Raw genomic sequence first — 21,637 nt, 5'->3', positions numbered from 1 at the left:
ATTTATTTTTTTTATTGTTTTGTTTTTTTTTTTTTGGGTATTCTTTTTGTCATTTTTTAAACAAAAATACTACAAATTATGAAAAAGGTTTTACAAAAATCATTTTGAAGTCTTTGTTGGTTGACCAGTTTGTCGATTCTAAGCTTTTTTGGTCTTCAGGTCACAACTTTGAGACATGTTCGTAATATATTTTTCATCGGAGGTAGCATTTTTGTTGTTGTTGTTTTAAATGGCATGAGACAACATAGAAGTTCCAAAAAAATAAAAATAAAAATTTGTAACACATAAAAATATGAGTCATTGTACTATTGGATTTGGTGGAAATGTACCAAGTTTGGAATGGAAGGTCCACAACGTCAAGACTCCGAGGTACTCTGTTGTTCTTTCATTTTCACCGTTGAGTCCATTCTCACCATATATGCTAAATTGAAAGGTGCTTGTTACAGTTACATTCTCTCTCTCTCTCTCTCTCTCTCTCCTCTCCCTCTCTGTCTCTCTTTTCTTTGGAAATTCAAATCCTCTTCATTCACTCAACGCCCAACCATTCTAAAAAAACCATAACCCGTGCTCTCAACAGTCAAATTCTCAAAATGTTAATCCTCCTGCTCCTCCTCTCATCAAATTCATACCTAATGCCCTCGAAAGATATCCAATCTTTATATTCAATTCCTCTCATAATTAAATTCATTGATAGAATCAATTGAAGCAATTGCCAGATAGCTTTATATATTTTCAGGTTTTTATTTTATTTTCCTTCTTCCTTTTTATATTTTTATTTTTTCCAAATTGTTTCATTTGATTTCCTCTTCTATATTTTGTTTGATCGATGAGAAATGAGAGCAAAATGAAAGAAAATGTGAATTGAGATCCACATACATGCCTAATTTTTGGTTACCGTGGACATGATTAAATTAATTTGTTATTTGCGTGTTGATTTTCATAGGGAACTAAACAATGGCATATGAAGGACTTTGATTATTTTTCCTAGATTTTTTTTTCCCCAATGATCCAAACACATTGCCTTTGTGTTTCTCTGAATGGTTTATGTATAATGATTTGAATTAGTCTTGATTTTGATTTGATTGAGTTGGACCTGTCTTAAAAGCTTGCCTTCGAATGAGAATCATTGGAGGAGGATTTAGGATTTTTTTTAGGTGGGGGGAGGAAATTGCATTTCAGTTGAGTAGTGAAGAAATAATTGTACTTTCATGATAGTGCAAATGTTATGTGTGCATGGCGCAAGTCTTTCATGTGTGTCACAATTACACTGAAAAAGATTCTTAGCTATAATGTAATTATTTTGTAATTGCTCCATCTATTTGCAATTTGTTTTTTTTTTTTTGGTAGAGCTAGTTTGATGAATTTTAAAAATGATATTAACTTGATTAGAACAAGTATTTTTAGTTTGTTTTTACCCCCTCGGTCTATATGACAGGAGAATAACATTTTTAGGTGGATAACAATAGGGTACACAATAAAAAAATTGCAATTAAACATTGATCTTTTAATACTCTTGATAAAGATTTTCAAGAAATATCTCCGACATGCTGTTTATTTAGTAGGCAACAACCTTGTTGTCAGAGCTAAAGGTAAGGTTTTGCGAAGGTGTACTTCACGAAGAAGACGAAACCTACATTTTCTTCTTCATATGTAAAAACAAAACGAAAAAGGGACTACAAGATTTAACTTCAATTAATGTCGGCATCCCTGTGGTAAAATCTTCACAGACTGGATGTAGTATAGGAAAAATTAGGATATGATTTGTAGAGGGACAAAAATTAAAGTGTTAACCTAATTATTGAAGTCGCCTCTGTTAGGCGAATAGGCATCATTAAATGAACACGGGCCAACTAGAAGGCTGAACCAGATCTGACCCATTAGACTCGTATGGGTCCTCAGCAGTAAAAATATCTAAGGGAACTTGCTGAGGTTCTACTTGCTACAAGAAAGTAGCCGAGACAGCCCACCTTAACGCCACCAACTTACCAGAACATTGTAGCACTTGCTAAGGGAAGGGAAACCGAGGCAACTTCAGGCTCTACAACTACCTTATGAGGCAAGACTCCCCAAGGTGATAGGTACCCCTGAGGGAGGCCTCCCCCATACAAACGCGGGCTAATGCTTGGCACTAATAGCATGCCTTAATGCTATTAGTCAGAGCTGATTGTAGTCCCCAAAGATATTGGTATACCTCAGCGACCCCGCAAAGATGGGAGTAGGGTAGCCTAATAGCGAGGGACTCCCTTTTCAATTTACCTAGGGTTTAGGCTTGCCTTGGTCGCACAAGAAGAATCAAGGAAGACCCATTGGACTTGGTATAAAGCACAGCTCTTGTTGTGGCCTACACCTTGGGAAGTTGGGGAGTTTGCGGTTAGGTGGCTAAGGGTGGAGGAGTCACTGAGGTAGACACAAGTATGACTGATAGCAAGTCATGAGTCTTGAGAGTGCATGTCTTAGGAAACCAAACTGAGAAGGCAGATGCTGTAGCGAGTACCAATGCAGAGAGTGCCACCGAAATAGGTGCACCTTCTACGGTCCGTACCAAAACAACACTCATTGAGATTCGCGCCAAAAAAGGTACATGCTGAGGCTTGTGCCAAACAAATAGTACTTGTACCAAATAGATAGTACATGCAGAAAGACACGTGTCTACCAAAGTTTGGTGGTCCAGCACAGAATATCCTGCGACACGTGTCGCTACACTATTTTGTCGCTTGGTATATTCAAGTACCAGGGAAAAGCCTATAAATAGGACCTATTTCCCAAAATTCATGAGAACTTCTTGGGATTTGGGAGCATATGTTGCCCATTTTTGCACTGCCACATGCTTATCCTGGATTACTTGCTCCACTCTCACCCAGCTACTCACTCTCCGGTCATCCTTAGATTATTGACTCATTAGCATAGCTTTGCCTCTCTAAGTATTATCATTATCTACTATTCATTTTGGACCCCCTACGGGATTATTTTAACAGTAGAAAAGAACTCATGTTCATTAACTTGATAAACATTTTCCATGACATATTTTCTATTTTTAAGGTGCTTTTCTTTTGTGTGACAAAATCCGTAATTCATCGAATTTTATGCATCTAAAGAAATGCCTTTGTAGTATTTTGTTTTTAGCGTTAAAGTGGATCTAGTTTTGCTTTTTGTCCAATTTAGTGTTGTGTTATTTAATTAGGTGCATATAGTTGATGATGGCTTATAGAGAAAATTGTTAGTTACAGGTATAATTGCTTTAAAATGTCTAAGGTCCAAAACAATCCAATTTCGCAAGTGGAAACAACATCTCTTCTATATGAACTCCAGGTTTTATTGGCTTCTCAATGATTCATTTCTTGTTTGCTTTTTTTTCCTTGTAAGAAAATGTTATTGCAATTGTTTATATGTTTCTCATTTATTGATAAAATCAGATAATATGGGATGAAGTTGGGGAGTCTGAAGTTGAGAGGGATAAAATTTTGCTTGAGCTTGAACAAGAAATTCTAGAAGTACACAGAAAAAAGGTAGATCAGGCAAATCGAAGTAGAGCTCAGTTAAGACAAGAAATTGCTGATTTTGAAGCAGAGCTCGCAGATATTTGCTCTGCAATGGGGGAGAGACCGGTGCATATCAGGCAGGTTGGTTTATCTTTGGCTGAATAAAGATTTGGAAATTTGGAAAGTTTTTTTGTAGGGTAAATCATGCAAATGGTCCCTGTAGTTTATATAATGTGTCAATTTGGTCTATGTTGTTTTAATTTGCTCGATTTTGCCCCTTAATTTAATGGATTGTATCATATTGGTCCAATAAATAATGGTCGTTATGTTTAGTGGATGGAAAATTATCATGTGCTCAAATGATGTGTCAATTTAGTCCTTGTAATTTATACGATGTATCAATCTAGTCCATGTTGTTTTAATTCGCTCGATTTTGACAGGGACCAAATTGACACATCGAGTAAACTACAAGAACCAAATTGACACATCGTTTGAGTTTTCGCCCACCAAACCTAACTGCCATTATTTATCGGACCAATATGACGTAATCCGTTAAATTAAGGGAGAAAATCGAACAAATTAAAACAACAAGAACCAAATTGATACATTGTGTAAACTATAGGGACCATTTGCATAATTTATCCTTTTTTTTTAATTTTTTTTTTATTGTATATATATATATATATATATTGTAAGTGACACTTTCTAACCTCAATTTGACGTCGTTAAGTCATGTAAAAGTTATACACAATTTTGGGAAGTTCAAGTGGAGTTACAGAGAACTTGAAAAATATGATATGGTGCCTTATGTTAGATAGAAACAGGCATGCTGATTATGGCATGATCACTATTATGAATCATGATGTACAACTAATATTGATAGTAGAATGTGCAATTAACTATCATTAATGACCCAAAAAAAAAAGAAAAAAAGATTTTGTTAACGAGCTTTTTAAGGGCATTATTTGTAAACAAAGCTTAAAATAGTTATACATTCTTTATGACACACACTTTTATAAAGAATGTAACCCACATTCCAAGCTTGTTAATTAGTGCCCTAGGGTACTAGTTAACTAAATCTCTCCCCCCCCCCCCCGCCAAAAAAAAAAAAAATAATAATAAAAACAATAATACTAGGTATCATGAAAGAAGTATCATGAAAAGTGTTCATGAAGAATCTCCACCCTTGGATTAGTTTATAGTGTTTGTAATGCTTTATTGTATGTTATACAATCACCCTTAGATTAGTTTCATGAAACTTTTCATGATATTCTTTTCATGATGTGTAGCATTGCTCTAATAAAAAATCACTTGTATTGAATATGCAATTAATGTTAGTTATATAGAATGTGCAATTAACAGTCATTGACGATTGCAGAAAAACTAACAAACACTGTGAGTAAGAGATCTAAAACCGATTGAATTTGATGCAACTTGTTGCACTGGTTTGATAATTGGTGCATGGCAGTTAAAGCATAACGAAAGATTATTTATGAGACTAACAAGGTCTAGACTCTAAACCATTTCCTTGAGCTAAACAAACCTAAAAAAATATAGAAATTTTGTTGAAATTCAAAAGATTGATTAAAATTTTAGCTACAAAAATTTGTAATTGGTTCTTTTCAGTCTAATCAAAGCCTTGGAAGCTTGAAGGAAGAGGTCAGAGCTATTCTTCCACAACTAGAGGAGATGCGGAATAGGAAATGTGACAGAAGGAATCAACTTGTTGAGGTTCTAGATCAAATTCAGAAGTTGTCAAATGAGATAAATATGTCTTGTGAGTACATTCCGCCATGCATAGTTGTAGACGAAACTGATTTGTCTTTAAGAAAGCTTGAAGAATTGCACAGAGAGCTTATGGCACTTCAAAAGGAAAAGGTAATCTTTTTATTATTTAGTTTTGTTTTTATTTCCTTTACTCTTCCAAATGTTGTTCTCTTACTTATCTTGGTGTTTCTTCACATGTAGAGTGATCGCTTGAAGCATGTCTTGGACCTCCTGAATACTTTGAACTCACTATGCTTGGTCCTTGGTATAGATTTCAAGGAAACAGTTAATGAGGTTCATCATAGTTTAGGTAATAATTCTGAAGGAACGACAAACATAAGTAATGATACTATTGAGCAGTTGGGAATCGTAATACAACGATTGAGAAAGGTTAAAATACAGAGGATGCAACAGGTAATTAATGGTTTAAATTGGTTTCCAATTACTTCAAATTTATTTTATTCTTTAATTTGTAGACCTATTTACCTTTCAAAGTGTGGCAGCTCCAAGATCTTGCAACTTCCTTGTTGGAGCTTTGGAACTTGATGGACACACCAATTGAAGAGCAACAGATGTTTCAGAACGTTACCCGTAACATAGCTGCTTCAGAACACGAGATAACGGAGCCCAACATGCTTTCTTTGGACTCCATCAATAATGTGAGTCTTATTGATTTTGAACATGATCAATGTTTTTTTTACTTCTCATGGTAATTTTGTTTGCAACAATCAAAATACATTTTTCTTTTAAGGGGAACTGAAAAAAAAACCTTATCATGTAGGTTGAGGCAGAAGTTTGTCGGCTGGAAGAGTTGAAATCGAGCAAAATGAAAGAACTTGTTTTGAAGAAAAGGTCAGAGCTAGAGGAGATTTTTCGGAATACACATGTGAATCCAGAATCAAATAGTGCATTGGAAATTGCTATTGAAGCTATTGAGTCAGGTATTTAAGTTGTTATAAGAGAAGTATCATGATCTAATATCTCTGTGATGTCTTTTAATATTATGCATCTAATTTTTTGATTTAGGGACCGTGGACTCTGCTTTTGTCCTTGAACAAATTGAGCTTCAAATTGCTAAAGTGAAAGAGGAAGCCTTTAGTAGAAAAGACATACTTGAAAAGGTTGAGAAATGGTTGGCTACATGTGAGGAGGAATGTTGGCTTGATGAGTATAACATGGTTGGTTGTTTTCTTTGTACTTGTATTTTCTATTCGGGTAATTATACTTTCCACCCCTATGATTTGACACAAATTTTACTTTGATTCCTATGGTTAATTTGAATAATTTGGTCCTTACACTTCAAGTCCAGTTTCAATTTGGTTAATCCATTCAAATTTTCATTAATTCTTCCTATTTGTACACCTTAGGAGTTTGACAAGTGTTCCAAAAATTTTAATTTTAACATCAAACTTGAATGGAAGGACCAAATTGAAATTATACTTGAAGTGTAGGGATCAAACTGTTTAATTTGAAATAGTAGCTACTAAAGTGAAATTTGGTCATACTAAAGGAGTTAGAAGTGTAATTTTCCCTTTCTATTTCATTACTTCTGCATGAACCTTCTTGTTTAACTGCCACCCTGATGTTTGTATAGGATGAAAATCGATACAATGCTGGAAGAGGTGCTCATCTTACTTTAAAGCGTGCTCAGAAAGCTCGAGCTTTAGTTAACAAACTTCCAGGTATAGATTGCATCATGTCACTTGGCAACCATTTTTTGCTAGAATCCTCAAAAAGAGAATCCTCACTTGGCAACCATCATGTCACTTGGAAGCCAAGTTCAATAGTGGGTCAATTTTTTGTACTTATGTTTGTCAAAGTTCAGTTTGACCTAATATTATGTACTTATTAATTCAGCGTTGTGTTGGTACAGGAATGGTGGAGGCATTGGTTTCGAAAACCACATCATGGGAAAGCGAGAGAGGCATTGAGTTCACTTATGATGGTGTTAGTGTTTTCCCATTTGTAAAAAAAAAAAAGATTTGATTTTTGAAACAAGTTGGTTTCAATTCCTCTATATTTTTTTTACTTACTCTCTTTAAGCAAACTTGTGTGTCTGTCCAGATTCGTCTTCTTTCTAAGCTTGAAGAATATACCATTTCACGACAAGAGAAAGAGCAAGAGCGCAAGAGGCAGAGGGTATGTATGGACTTTATTATTTTACTCAACAATGGACTCACTTGGGTATTTCTTATCCAAATTGTGTAGTTATGGCCTGTGCAAAAATATTGATTTTATTTCAGGACCAGAAGAAATTTCAGGGGCATTTAATGGCAGAATGTTCAAAACCAAGTAGTCCTATGAAGCTGCAAGGTGGGAAAAAGGATCTTAGATTTTCACTGAGCAATAAACGACTCACAGTTGGAGGAAAATCTGATCCTAATACACCACGCCAAGCCAAGAAGAATGATCGTTTGCTCCCAAATGATCAGTTAAATCAACCCCAAGATGATGAATCTGTTACTTCATCAAATGGTAATATTCTTCAAACTACACTTTTTTAGGTTTTTATATTTTGATTTTTATTCATTTTTGTTTTTTTCTGTTCTTTGGGGTTAAGATGGGAAGTTGGCAAATTCCCAAAGAAGTTGCATTTATGAAAGACTTCTGAAATAGTTTTGTAAAATCTTTTTACCAGTAAAAAAGTGATAAACAAATATTTATAACATGACAACCTTATAAAAGTTTATGATGCTGCTTTTAGGAACTTGATAAAAATAAGTACAAATTTATGACAACAATGTGTCCTACTCTTCATATCAAAAGATTACTTTCACATTGTTTTTTCACTTCATTTTCTTAGGTAAAGGTTAGAATATTGCTGACCTCCCTCTAAAGAGGAGCACTGTTTGAATGCAGTAAACACTCATGAAGTAGAGTCACCCATGAAGCGAAAACCCTTCATACTCATCTCTTCCAAAGAATCATCTAAGTCTAACACAACAAATGAAACAGAAGATTGGACTAGAAATCAAAATGACACGTCACAAAAGAATACACTTCGAAGCAACAATACAAAAGAAGAAGAGAATATGACTCCTAAAGTAATGCCAAGTACCGAGCCAATTGAAGAGGTTTCAGAAGATATCGAATACTCCTTTGAAGAAAGAAGAGCCGATTTTGTACTTCCTAGAACACATACAACATCTAAAGACAATAACACAAGTGCGATTTATCAATGACTTAAGGTGATCTTGAGTCTCATATTAGTGTCATTGCATTCTTTGTTCTTTTTATTCTTCTGGGTTATGTGATTGGTGAGTCAATTTTCATTGGCTTCTCTAATTTGTACATACATAGTTTATGAGTTCTGAACATGAGCTAACTTTCGTTTGTCATATTTTTTTGGGGATCAATGTGAGCTTTCTTCAAATTTTGATTTGATTGCTTTTTTCCAATTAGTTTAACATCATGTGGAAAATATGTGAAACAATTTAGCGAAGTGTTTCCAAGTATATGGAACTGCGTTGCTGAGTACTGTAGAATCAAGGACTCTCCCATTGTACATAAAGTTATAGCTAGTAGTAAGGGTGTAACTTTATTTCCTAAAAGGGTACAACACCAGCACCACAACCGACTGTGACTCGACCCAAACCCATGCCTCCACCACTGCAGGTGGCTGGCCCAAACTCAGGCCTATGAATACTAATGCTGCAACAATGCTGTTTAGCTTGGTATAACAATGCAAAACAATAAAAATGGATATTAGCATGGACTTATTTGAGACACCATATGTTGTCCACAAAAAAGTATAATAATAACAACAACAAAGTTCACTGGTTTGCGTCAGATTAAATGCCATAACTAATAAAAGTATATTTTGCATTAGCTAATCTCCCATGGCAATTAGTATATTCACTAGCAGTTGACTCTCGTGTGATGCACATAATAATATAATTTTTGTCAAAATAATATTGTAACTCATATATAAATTTTAGTTGAATTATTTATATGTATGTCAATGTAGATATTCACATAAAATTATATTAAATGTATGTTGCAATGTATATGCAATGCAGAAAAATAATCTTAATCATATTGTATTACAAAAGTGTAAGTTAAATAAATGTGATAATTTAGTTAAATTTATATATATATATATATATATGTTTATTATGTGTACATACACATAAAGTTAAATTAAAAATATATTGCGACATATGTTATACAGAATTATAATTTTAGTTTGATAAATACTATTGCTTCATATCATTTTTATTTTTTAACAAACATAATTTAAAAAAAAAATTAAAAAAAAAAACTTAAAAGGCTTTATTGGGTTCCGTTTTCAAAATTTGCTTTTCTAGAATTTTTCAAAAAAAAAAAGAAGGAAAAAAAAAGAAGGAAAAAAAAAGAAAAAAAAGGAAGAAGATAATTTAGGTATGAATATTGGTGTTTTGGATGGATTTATGCCATTTATGCTACTCAATTACAACCAATCTAATTTTCTTCTTATTCATTAAGTGTGAGTGAGAGTTACGGGTACTGGTTGATCGGGTTAGGTCGGGTGGCCTTTCATCTGTCTTCTGTCCAAATTTGGGTAGATTGGAAAAAATAAATTTGCATCCATCTGCTTAGTTAGTGGATGTAGATTGAGTAGGCCGTGTTGGTTGGCGGGTGGATGCGGATCGATTTGGCGGTTTGAGTTTTACTCTTTTATGCTTTTTTTGAAACTATTTTAGAGTATTTTTTTTACTATTTTGAGCCTTTATTTGAGTCCAAAATTTTTTATCCTTCATTTTTTATAATTAAAATAAAGGCCAAATTTTTATATTTCATAAGTAGCTAATATTATTACTAAATAAAATGTTATTTTTCTAAAATACAAAGTATAAAAACATAACATCATTTTTAGGGGGTGTTGGAAATTTGAATTGGGTCGAATGGCCTCTCATTCATCTTCGGATTTGAAAATTTCCATCCGCATCCATTCACTCATACTATCAAAACTGCTAAAAATCAGATGGATTGGGTGGGGTTAATCTGTTTTGACGGATTGATCGTGTCCATGAGTGACAATTTTTTTTATTTCAACTTTTAATTTTTAAAGCTAAGTGTGGACTGGACCTAAACCCAATGCTAAGGCTGAGAGTTTGGGCATGTAGTGGAGCTCAGCTTTACCAAAATCTGCTTGAATTATACAATTCAAATAAACATCACTTATGCTAAAAAAATAAGGGCGATTTGGTGATAGATCTCTCAATCTAACTTATCTTTTAAAAGGACAAGAATTATATGGATCCTTTCAAAATTTCATAATATTTTAAAATTTGTTTCTTTTACTATAATACCCTTATATATATATGTGTGTATTAAATTGCAATCACTCATTCTCTCTCATCTCATTCTCTTTTCTCTTTGTCTCACTCTTATCACTGTCGCTTTCTATCGACGCCATCGCTGCTCTCTAATGGTGCTACCGCCGCTCACCATGGAACTCTTTCTCTACCGTCTTCATTGCCATCATCACTCGTCGCATCTACAACCTTAGATATGAGATTATTCACAGTCGTCGTCGCTGAAAAATGATGGTTTTTGACGATTCACAAACCTAAGATCTGAGATCCTAAACACTCTATCTAGTTCTGATGGTTCATGCTATCTGTGTGTGTGTGTGTGTGACACACCATCTTTCTCTCATTCTTTTTCTTCTTCTTCTTCTCATGATCCTCTGTTTTTGAACTCTGTCCCCCCTATTTCTCTTTCTTCTTCTCATGAAGCTTTGTTCTTCAAACAATAAAATTTTACTCTGGTTCATGATACAACACTCTTTGTAAAGCCATTCTCGTAGCTTGTCTGTAATAAAAAAAAAAAGAGTAAAATTTTACTCTGAATATGATTCAAAGTAAAATTTTAATGTCGTTAAGCATATCAGTATGTTGTTAACTAGAGTAAAATTTTACTGTTAGAAAAAATAGAGTACATACTAAATGAACTAACCAGAGTTAAATTTTATTTTTAGATCTATGAACAAACAAACAAAAAATTCTTGATTTTTCATTGTAATATCTTGATTTCTCATTTTTCTATCAAATCTAAGGTTTTTTTTTTTAAAATTTATTTTATTTCATTTTATTATATGTTAGATCTAAAATTATTGGTCTCAAATACGAGTTCGTATGTATTAAATCTAAGATGGTGGTGGTTTGACGGTAAAAATGGTGATTACCGGCCGATGGTGAGGATGAGCAACACCAGTAGATGATGAAGATGGAAGAGATGATGAACAACCATCGAGTTGGTCAAGAGAGAGAGAATGTGTTGTCAAATAAAATATTCAAATAACAAATTTTTGTCTTTCATATAAGATTTTATAATTATGAGGGAGTTTTAAAAGTACTAATTTTTTATTTATTTTTGGGTCCATTTAACAAGAAAATGAAATTAGGAGGGCTTATGGCCAATCCCAAAAATAATAAGTAAATGTCACATGATTAGAGTAAAGTACTTTATTTATATTTTGGATTTGGGTAGAAATTGGAAAAATTAAGGCCAAAACCTATCCAAATTGTTTTAATTGTCAAAATTATTATATAAGAAATTATTTTTTTAGAAAATAAAAAGGTTCATTTGGTGCAACTTCTTGCAAGTTAAAAATTGATAATAAAAAATAAAAACCAAAACCATTTCTTCCCTAATGTCAAAATAAAATTTTTAATTTAATTTTTCTTTTTTAGAAGAAGTTGCACTAATTTGTTTGGCCGAGACTCTTAATTCTCAATTTTTTTTAATAAAGTAGAATGATTTTTCAAAATATCTCTCTCACACAAGTGGTTAGAACGGCTGAGATCAATCCATATATATTTTTATTATCTATATAATAAAGTAGTATGATTTTTCAAAATATCTCTCTCACACAATTGGTTAGAACGGTTGAGATCAATCCATCTATGAGATTAACGACTGGATTCGCTTGACCAAAAATAAAATTCCCATCCCAAGAAGCTTCAACACTTTCCTAGCACCTTCTTTCTTTCTTTCTTTTTCTTTTTTTTTCCCTATTCTTTTTCTCTCTTCTCTCTTCTTAAATATTTTGCAATTCACTCCCCATCTCTTTTCATTTCTTTCCTTATTTTATGCACAAAATGAAGGATTCTCTGTTTATATAAATTTGAATAAGTTGACTATAATAATTGATTGCCAAAGTTAAATAAAAAATGTTGTACTTTCATTCATAATAGAAATTACCTATTTCTCTACTAGAATGTTTTCATGACTTTATAAATTTCTGACTATTTTTTTGCTGGACTTTCAATTTTGGTACACTTTTTCGGGCCATTTCCCAATATAAGCCATTTTTGTATTGTATTTCCAAAACTAGGCCAACTTCTGACGGAATTCCAAAACTAAGTTAAAACGCCATTACTATTCGCGCTTTTACTGTTAGGAGCGTAAAAGTAGGTGAACAGTAAAATTGCTATTACAAATAGCGACTTTGATTAATAAGTCGCTATTACAAATAGCGCTTCTAGGGTTATTCTTTTTCCCAATAAAAAACGCTGTTCTTAACAGCGCTTTTCACACAAATTTAAAAATGCAAAAAAACGCTATTATCAATAGCGATTTTAACAAAAAAAAATTTCCCAAAAAACGCTGTTTATAGTAGCGATTTTAACAAAATTTTTTTTGCAGAAAAAACGCTATTCATAATAGCGATTTCAGTTCAAATTTTGTTCCAAAAAAACGCTATTTCTAATAGCGATTTTAACAGAAATTTTTTTTTTAACATAAACTTTGTTGGAATAAAACGCTATTTTCAAGATAAAACAAAAGAAAAAAACATAAAGCAATTATCATGTTAAAATATGTTTTTTTTTTCTTTTGTTTTTGTTTAGAATGTGTAATTCATAAATTTTACATAATATGAAAAAAAACCTCTTCTCATATATTAATTTTACATACTATTTTTCATATATATAATTTCAAAATCATATTCATGTAGATTATTGAATTTTTTTCGGGAAAATTTTACATAGCGATTTAGCTATTATAAAAAATGTAATTAAAGCTCATTTAGCTATTATGAATAGTATATTAATTTTACATAGCGATTTTTCATTTTTTCATAGCGAATTGTTTCAAGTTAAATGAGCTTTAATTACATTTTTTTGGGAAAATTTTTTTTGTTAAAATCGCTATTGTTTTAGAAAATGTAATTAAAAAAAAATTTTCGTCTTCACTAAAGTTGTTTTCATGTAAAATATTTTTTTGCTTATTGTTTTGTGTAATTAATTATTTTTTTTTCGCTTTACTAAAGTCGTTTTCATGTAATTTTTTTTTTCTTTTGTCTTTGTTTTGGGTTGGAAGGTGTTATTTAGAAAATTATTTTGGCTTTACGAAAGCCGTTTTCATTTAAACATAAATATATATTTATTCTTTTGTTTTGGGTTAGAAGGTGAGAATGTAATTCAGAAAATCAGTTTAGTAAACCAGTTTAGTAAAACCGTTTTGTACCCGTTTTCATTTAAATTTATTTTGTTATGGGTTAGAATGTGATATGCATGCTGTACAGTTCGAAGCACACCCACACATTGTGCAACTCGACGAGCAACGACGAAGGGTGAGACGCGAAGACCACCGCGGAGTAGGCCAAGAAGACAAAGGCCACAGCGAGAGCTCCTAAAATAAATTTTCTCAACATTTTTGTAATAATACTTAATACATAATATACGAAGTCAGTACTTTACAAAATACTCTTACGGGTATGAAAACAACATAACTGAAGTTGCAAATGTAATAGTTTTCAGTTACGTAGGTAGTACAGACATAATTCTCCCACAAAAATATATTATGGACACCATGAACTGAACACACATTACATACATCCTGGACACTCTTAACTGAACACACAATACATAAACATAACAGTTAGATAGAGAAACACCTAATTCATGACCTAATATTGCATATTAATAGCCGTAACATTTGACAGACACAATACATAAACATAAACTTAAACATAAACATAACATAACATAACAGTTATACTTACTCTAACACAGACATTACATATTAATGGAAGTTGTTATATTGCCGAAGTGTAGACATTAACACCTAATTCGCGCTTAAATCGGCAGGTGGCTCAGAATCTGAACAATCCGAAAGCTCAGCGTCAGAGACAAGTTCAGGATCCTCCATGATAGCCTTGATAGCCGCAACATTTGGTTCTGTTTTGTTCTTCTGGGCATCCTTCTTAAGTATGAGTAGCTGCATATCGCGGGCCAATCTACGACCCATTTGAGAAATCTCACGTTCTAGTGTTTGACATAGTCGATCAACATTATCAGGATCTTCCTTTTGGATCTCAACAGAACGTGCTTTTGGCACCTTCAGTCCTCTTTCCCGACATAATCTTTCGTTTTGCACTCGCTCTATAAATAGTGCGGGCCACTTAAGAAGTCTAGCCTTTGCATAACCATATCCTGTTTGATTTTCTGATGGATCCTCCACCAAACCACATGGATCTCGATAGTACTTGGGCATGACGAAATGTCGCTTCCCAAACCTATCATGATAAGCACAAGAGGCATCCAAGAAAGGAAATGGTGTTTCATCTTCAGCATCGCCACTTCCCCTTCCCCCTCCTCGTCGTGAACTTTCACCCCTTTGCAAGTTCCTACCACCTCTGCGACCCCCACTCCCTCCTATGAACCATGTAGCCATGCTAATTTTTTAAAACAAATGAATAATAATTTCGTAGGGCGAAATGAGTTGTAAGGTTGTGTCTTCACCTTGAGTTGTAAGGTTGTGTCTTCACCTTTACTCGTTTATATAGTTGATTATGAACGGATAAATGAGAATCCCACATATATGCATGCTGACTGTAAGGTAAATGCATGCTGACTGTAAGGTAAATCAGTAGATTCACTGTTGCCATGTGACTTTCTAAATTGAGAATCCCACATATATCAATACGAGATGAGTTATCACTGTAACAAAAAAGTCGAGCAAAAAATGGAGAAAACCAAAGCATGTGGACTAAGTCACATCACTTCACAATCCATCTGCATATACGAACAAAATAAGGGCATGGTGACTGTAAGGTAATTCAGTGAATTCACTGTTGCCATGTGACTTTCTAAGTTGAGAATCCCACATATATCAATAACAGATGAGTTGTCACTGTAATAAAAAAAATCGAGCAACAAATCGAGGAAACCAAAGCCTGTGCACCAATTCACATGACAAAGACCATCCATCTGCATATAAGGACAAAATAAAGGCATGCTGTTGTTAACAGATGACAAAGAATCTCACATATATCAATAACAGATGAGTTGTAATAAAAAAAATCGAGCAAAAAATCGAGAAAACCAAAGACTCTGCACCAAGTCACATGACTTCACAATCCATCTGCATATACAGACAAAATAAAGGCAGGCTGACAATAAGGTAAATCAATGAATTCACTGTTGCCATGTGACTTTCTGAGTTGAGAATCCCACATATGTAAATAAGAGATGAGTTGTGACTGTAATAAACAAATCAATAAAACCGAAGACTGTGCACCAGGTCACATGACTTCACAATCTATCTGCATATACTGACAAGTCTCTCCACGATTTGACTACTCAATGTGTGAAAAAATGAAGCTTATGAAGCTTACGACCCGCTATTTGTATTTCATTGAAAAGTATGACTATTTGAATTGTTCTTGTCATTTGGGAAGCTATTCACCGACCTACCTGTTATGTTTTATGTGTTGTTGAAGGCGGTAGTTCGATTCACCGAGTTTAGTTTTTTGTCAACCCCTCATTCATTACCGGAGTCATAATTTTTACTGGACTTTCAATAATTGTAAGGTGACTCTTTCTTCTTTCCTGATGGAGATTGAAATTCGTTGTAATTTCATCCCTATTTCAGCAGCCCCAGTTAAGGGAACCTTTTCTCCGAGTTGCCTGATCTATTTTATGTGTTTTAAGTATTCACATAATTGAACATACATTAATCCATTAATTAATCCAGAACATTCATGAACAAATTGCAATTCAATAAAGAAAGTCATGAACTCATAAATGTGTACTTATAAATGTAGGTATTTCATAAACTTCAGGTTCATAACAAAAATACTTGAAATACATCCGTACGTTACACCAACAACAACGTTGTCTTACACTCCAGGAACGAACATATGAAAGATAACGGTGTTTGATTTCTTATTCATCATCTGACATGTAGTAGTCAGAGAGATATTTTTCATTGTTGAAGACATTATTTCGCTCAACCATTGTCAAATCTCTGTTGCTTGCTTCTGCCATTTCAGTGGCTAGCTGAAGCATGAAATGTCGACATCTCCGCATCAACATCCTGTTGTTCTCCTTCTTAATTCTGCTAACTGCTTTTTCATAGTCACTCACATTTCGTCTAGCCATGGTCAATGAACGACGATGAGGTACCGGTGCCCCAAAGTTACGTAGATCATTATACAATCCTTCTTGCTCCGTTACCCTGAACGCCCATTCTGCTCGGATACCAGCATAATAATCCTTCGGACTTGAGTACTTTTCGCTCTTGTAGTCATACATAAATGGAGGTAGCAGCCACACTTTCGGATTTCTTTGCTGGCGTGAACTTCCTGCACCTCTTGAAGACATTGTTAATAAAATTAAAAATAATAATAATAATAGTAATTGTATATCTATTACTATTGTTATGCCTTCAACAAACATCATACTGGGGTATTTATAGACATGATAGTGGTGCTAGGGCACTATGGAATAAGTGATACACGTGATATTATTTGATGTTATTCATTTCATGTAATTTTGATTACCCGTGACTTTGTGTACCTGTGATGTAGTCACGGATGTGGTTGTAAGATAAAATAATAATTGTAGGCCATAGAATCACAATGCTATCCCTTCATATTCGAGCAGTGCGTTGTCAAATAAAACAAAATGCAGTGAGTTGTCACATCGGCACATGAAACTATTTTGTCATGCTTACTTTTGTAATACAATAAGTACTCACTTGGAATTGACGATTTCAGTACGTATAAGTGTTTTCGAGAAATTATAAATCAAATCGAAAAATGAAATTTTCTTTGTATTCAAGTAATATTGTTCATAAACTATCATTGTTTTTCTCACCAACATAAGAAAATGGTCACCTGCTAGGTAAACACGATTGGAACGTTGGTGCCTATATTTTATCTTATTTTCAGTTAATGAACTTCACAGTCATTCGATTTTTATTGTCATTACACAATCGTCCATCATATTTTTTTACCAACATAATAGCATTTCTGCTTCTTTTCACAGTCATAATAATGTGACTTAGATGAATTCTGAAATGTGCGGAAAAAACAAAGCATGTAAGTTGCACTGCAGAAGTCACATGCATCACGTAATGTCAAGAAACAAGTCACAACGTATACAAGCATGGCAAAGTAAGAAAGTCACATGCATTACTGCATCACTGCATAAAGTGACATGCAGCATTGCATCACTGCACAAAGTCACATGCAGTGATGCAGTGATGCACAAAGTCACACGCATCACTGTATCACTGCACAAAGTCAGATGCATCCCTGCATCGCTGCACAAAGTCACATACCTCCTACGTACTGTGCCCATTGCAATTATGCACAAAGTCACAGGCATCGCTGCATCTGCGGCACAATAGCCGATGCTACAGGCCGTTGATTCGTTCATGACTGCACAAAGTCGAGTCCTGACAGCCGTATCCACTGGATAAGGTCAGTGGCATGCATGTGATCGAACAGGAAATTGCATACACACAGCTACCATGTGTGTATATGGTATAAATATCGTAGCATACCACAACAAAAGTTTTACAGCTATTTCTACCGATATGATCATGACATATACGGTGGTTGATCTATATTCAGCAATGGGTCGCTATTGGGTTGCAGATGGAGATGAATTTCAATACCCATTAAATCCAAATTTGCGTTACTCACGTGCCACCGTCAATACCATGAGAGCTGAGTGGGAATTTCGCAAAACTCGAGCAAACGTTCTCGTTGAGCTATGCCGTGAAGTTAATCTTAAATTTCCTCGCCGGTTAGCCATGCGTATGCCAACTGACACTCCACAGTTGTTGCAAAGGGCATTGCATCGTATCCGCGACGAGGTTAATCGCATGACCCAACGTTTGCAGAGGTCTGAACTAATGAAGACCGTAAATGAGCGTGCCGAAGATGGGTTAATGGATGATGCACACCAGTACTACGCCTGGAGCATGGATGTTATGTATGAATCTGATATTGAGATGTCAGATGATGATGATAATGAATGAAATTGTTTGGATGAATGCCCAGGGCATTTCTGTAATGCATGCAATTTGTAATGCTTATCCATGACTTATCAATAAAGCGAGATATTTCAATTATTTTTAGCCTTCAACGAACATATTTTTTATAGCTTCTTTACACATTTTGTTCAAACCAAACGCGTTTGTAATTTATGTTCTCCTAAATTACGGATAATGAGAGAGGGGTAGAGATGTGAAACAGATTTGTGTGATTCATCAATATAAATAAGAATAAAAAATTGTGAAATGATAATTGCGAATAAATAAGTATGACACTTACATCAGCTGTACAAGTTTGACACATACAAACAAAAAAAAGAAAAAAAAAAAAACCTATATAGTCCATATCGCAACCGCTAATGCCCTAACCTGCCCCCAGTCCCACAACCCCGACCGTGGATCTCCCTCCTCGGTCTCCTACGGTAGACTCTCTGAATATCTGGCACTCTCTCCCCTGCATGCTGCCCTCCACTGACTGCCTGCGGAGCCTGTGAGTGTGAGTGTGACCCCCCCTCTCCTGCATCTGATGCCCCTGATCCTGCCTGTGCCTGTAGATCATATACTGCTGTGAGCTGTGAAACTCCCACTCCCTCGTCTGGTGCAACTGTATCACGATCTGCAGATCGACCACGACCTCTGCCTCTGCCCGCACCCCGACCTCGGCCGCGACGTCCCCCACGACCATAACCTCTCCCTCGCGCTCTGGGGGGGGGGCTCAATATGGCCCTCATCATCAATGTGTGAGATGTCAGTGAGAACTGCATCATGTGTACTCCTGGGCGCGGTCGAAGTAGTCCCCATAAAAGCAGGTGGTAACTGGGTGGGTGGGGTAGCAACATCATGCATGAACCGGGGGGCGGTCGAAGTACTCCCCAGAAAAGTAGGATGTAACTAGGTGGATGGGGTAATAACATCATGTATGAAGCGGGGCGGTGACCAATCAGGGTCAGGGTCAGCATGCTGGGTAAGATGTACGTGTGGGGAATATGGAGAAATGTATGGGGTATCATGTGGTGGGGTGCCTGAAGTCGAAGGACCTGCTGTGGCTGGCGCTGAACTGGAAGGCACTGACGTGGACGGGACTGATGTGTCTGGAGCAGCTGCTGCAGTGTGTACACCGTAGTCCCCAAAATGCAGACGATCTACCCGATGGGCATGCTGGATCCCCTCGTACAATAACTCTCTGATCTCTACAAGGGCCTGCAGACCAAGCTGTCCATCACGTCTGAAAATAGCATCCTCAGCCAAGTGATATGACCTCCCAGCTCGAACCACCTGTCAAAAAAATAGATATATTAGGCTATAGTTGACTGAAAATAATCAATTATGATATTAACAATTATCGGAGATATAGTACGCTACTCACCAATGACTCGAGAGAAGGCCCAACTCCCTGATATCCGTCCTCGGACAGGTGGCTCGGATTACCGACAAGTAGGTGTGTATGTCGCCGATACCACAACATGTAAGGGTCGGGAGAGGGGAGGACCCCATCGCTCCAGTCAGCCTGTACAATAGTGTCGCGACGGGCATCCCACAACTGTATGTATCGCATATGATGCTGACTCCAGTCAGTGCTGGCTCGGCCACGTCTATCCGTCGCATGCAACCGCCACTCGGTGTCACATCGATCCGGTACGGGCTGGACCCGACCAAACTGTCGGAGGACACGATCAGGGAGATGCCACTCAACCACGTCATAACAAATGAGTGGTACTCTCGCCATCCATATATCCTCACCTAGGCGGCAGTAGTCTGGGAGCGTGTGGAGGACATCAGCATAAGGCTGCCAGATAAACTACAATAACGACAAGTCTATTAAAAATCGGTCATAAACGTATACAGTCCATATGACAATTAAAATTTAGGTATTTAAATTTGATACCTCGCCGTCTATCATCCGGTCAAGCTGGTCTCTATACACGACCACTACGTGGGTCGATACGACCTCGTGGCTCATGTCAACCCTCCATCGGCTACCTCGAGGTCCGGCCGGCATCTGCATGTCTCCCTGCCCGATGGGAACCTTACCAGGAGCAACTACTTGCCGCCTAGCCGGGGCAATGCGAATCAATCTCTCCCACGCCCAAACTAATATCCCAAACGGGAGCAAAGCCAGATTGAGTTGTTGTGCCCTTTCTTTGACTTGAAACCTTGAAATTTGTTTATGTTCATTTTATTTTTTATTTTATTTTTGGGTAGCCCTATTAATATTTTGGTTTTGTTGTAACGGTCCATGAAATTTTGGGATGATCAAATTATATTAAATCTAGCATTTAGTGAATCTTATCACGTTTTCAAGAGATGAGGATATGTAAAATATTTTGATCCTCCATGTAATTCTCTCTGCCTTAAATTAATCAGAGTATACATATGTGACAAAACTTTCCTATTTTTTTTTTTTAAATTTTAATTTAATTTGTTTTTTGGGGTAGGTCATCCATATGTGATCCTAACACATTCAAAACCCAATAAACAAAACCCCTAAATAGTCCCAAAGAAACATGGATCCTTTGTCTCTTGGGTATCACAATGCAGGTCTCGAGTCTTGACCTCTACAATTTCTCCCAAATTAATGACATTTACATGCTTTGATTTCTATTTTAACTATCTTCATTTGTATAGGAGAATGTAAAACATAAATAGAAATAAATATGATGAAACTTAGATATTTTTGTACATAGACAAAAATGTTCTCACATTTGAAATAATGAAATTAACTAATTTATAAAAAAAAACATAACAAAATAAAATGATAGTATCCTCTTGAATAAAAAAACAAAAAACATTAATATTTCATTATAAATAAAATATAAATTTATAAATCATATAAATAATATTACTTTCTTTATTTGGAAGCTCATTTAACTTGAAACAATTCTTTGAAATAGATTATTGAATTTCACTTACAATTAGATTTTAATCTATTAATTTTATAATATTAGAACCAAAAAAATAAAATCCATTGATGCTATAATATTACAAAAAAAATAAAGCATTTCAATTTATTCCAAAAAATAAAAAACCAAATAAATAAAAATACTTTATTTAAAATTATATAATGACAGTATATGTTTCAAATTAAAAATACTTTATTTTGATAAACCAATAAAAAA

General features: G+C 35.0%; 2 protein-coding genes across 5 annotated transcripts; one reads left to right on the top strand and one right to left on the bottom strand.

The window, feature by feature from the left end:
• Positions 1-322: 322 nt before the first annotated feature.
• Positions 323-8,630, top strand: LOC114294661 (65-kDa microtubule-associated protein 3). Of its 4 annotated transcripts, none has more exons than XM_082880451.1 (13): positions 323-369; positions 3,228-3,309; positions 3,414-3,620; positions 5,106-5,357; positions 5,448-5,660; positions 5,750-5,905; positions 6,028-6,187; positions 6,273-6,424; positions 6,841-6,928; positions 7,120-7,193; positions 7,311-7,385; positions 7,490-7,721; positions 8,106-8,630. In XM_082880451.1, the coding sequence occupies exons 2-13, from the start codon at positions 3,244-3,246 to the stop codon at positions 8,426-8,428; spliced, it is 1,998 nt and encodes a 665-aa protein (XP_082736577.1). In that variant the 5' UTR covers positions 323-369; positions 3,228-3,243; the 3' UTR covers positions 8,429-8,630. The 4 variants fall into 4 exon arrangements, with proteins under 4 accessions (XP_082736577.1, XP_028094590.1, XP_028094592.1 ...); XM_028238789.2 differs by having other exon boundaries at positions 346-736; XM_028238791.2 differs by having other exon boundaries at positions 346-736; positions 8,050-8,630.
• Positions 8,631-19,412: 10,782 nt separating this feature from the next.
• LOC145804856 (serine/threonine-protein phosphatase 7 long form homolog) lies at positions 19,413-20,527 on the bottom strand. Its single transcript, XM_082900119.1, has 3 exons — positions 20,407-20,527; positions 19,888-20,319; positions 19,413-19,796 (listed from the first exon to the last, which is right to left on the bottom strand). The coding sequence occupies exons 1-3, from the start codon at positions 20,524-20,526 to the stop codon at positions 19,413-19,415; spliced, it is 936 nt and encodes a 311-aa protein (XP_082756245.1). The 5' UTR covers position 20,527.
• Positions 20,528-21,637: the final 1,110 nt, after the last annotated feature.

This window comes from Camellia sinensis, chromosome 1 (assembly GCF_055761805.1).
Source record: "Camellia sinensis isolate YWXY chromosome 1, ASM5576180v1, whole genome shotgun sequence".
NCBI classification, from domain to species: domain Eukaryota; kingdom Viridiplantae; phylum Streptophyta; class Magnoliopsida; order Ericales; family Theaceae; genus Camellia; species Camellia sinensis.
The sequence above is the reverse complement of the archived record's forward strand: the minus strand, read 5'-3'. Positions and strand labels throughout refer to the sequence as shown.

Coding starts and splice junctions, on each gene's coding strand:
- LOC114294661 (XM_082880451.1), top strand. CDS start 3,244: ATGTCTAAGGTCCAAAACAATCCAATTTCGCAAGTGGAAACAACATCT. Junction 3,310..3,413: donor CTCTTCTATATGAACTCCAG/GTTTTATTGGCT, acceptor TGATAAAATCAG/ATAATATGGGATGAAGTTGG. Junction 6,188..6,272: donor TATTGAAGCTATTGAGTCAG/GTATTTAAGTTG, acceptor TTTTTGATTTAG/GGACCGTGGACTCTGCTTTT.
- LOC145804856 (XM_082900119.1), bottom strand. CDS start 20,526: ATGCAGATGCCGGCCGGACCTCGAGGTAGCCGATGGAGGGTTGACATG. Junction 20,320..20,406: donor ACCGGATGATAGACGGCGAG/GTATCAAATTTA, acceptor TCGTTATTGTAG/TTTATCTGGCAGCCTTATGC. Junction 19,797..19,887: donor GGCCTTCTCTCGAGTCATTG/GTGAGTAGCGTA, acceptor TTTTTTTGACAG/GTGGTTCGAGCTGGGAGGTC.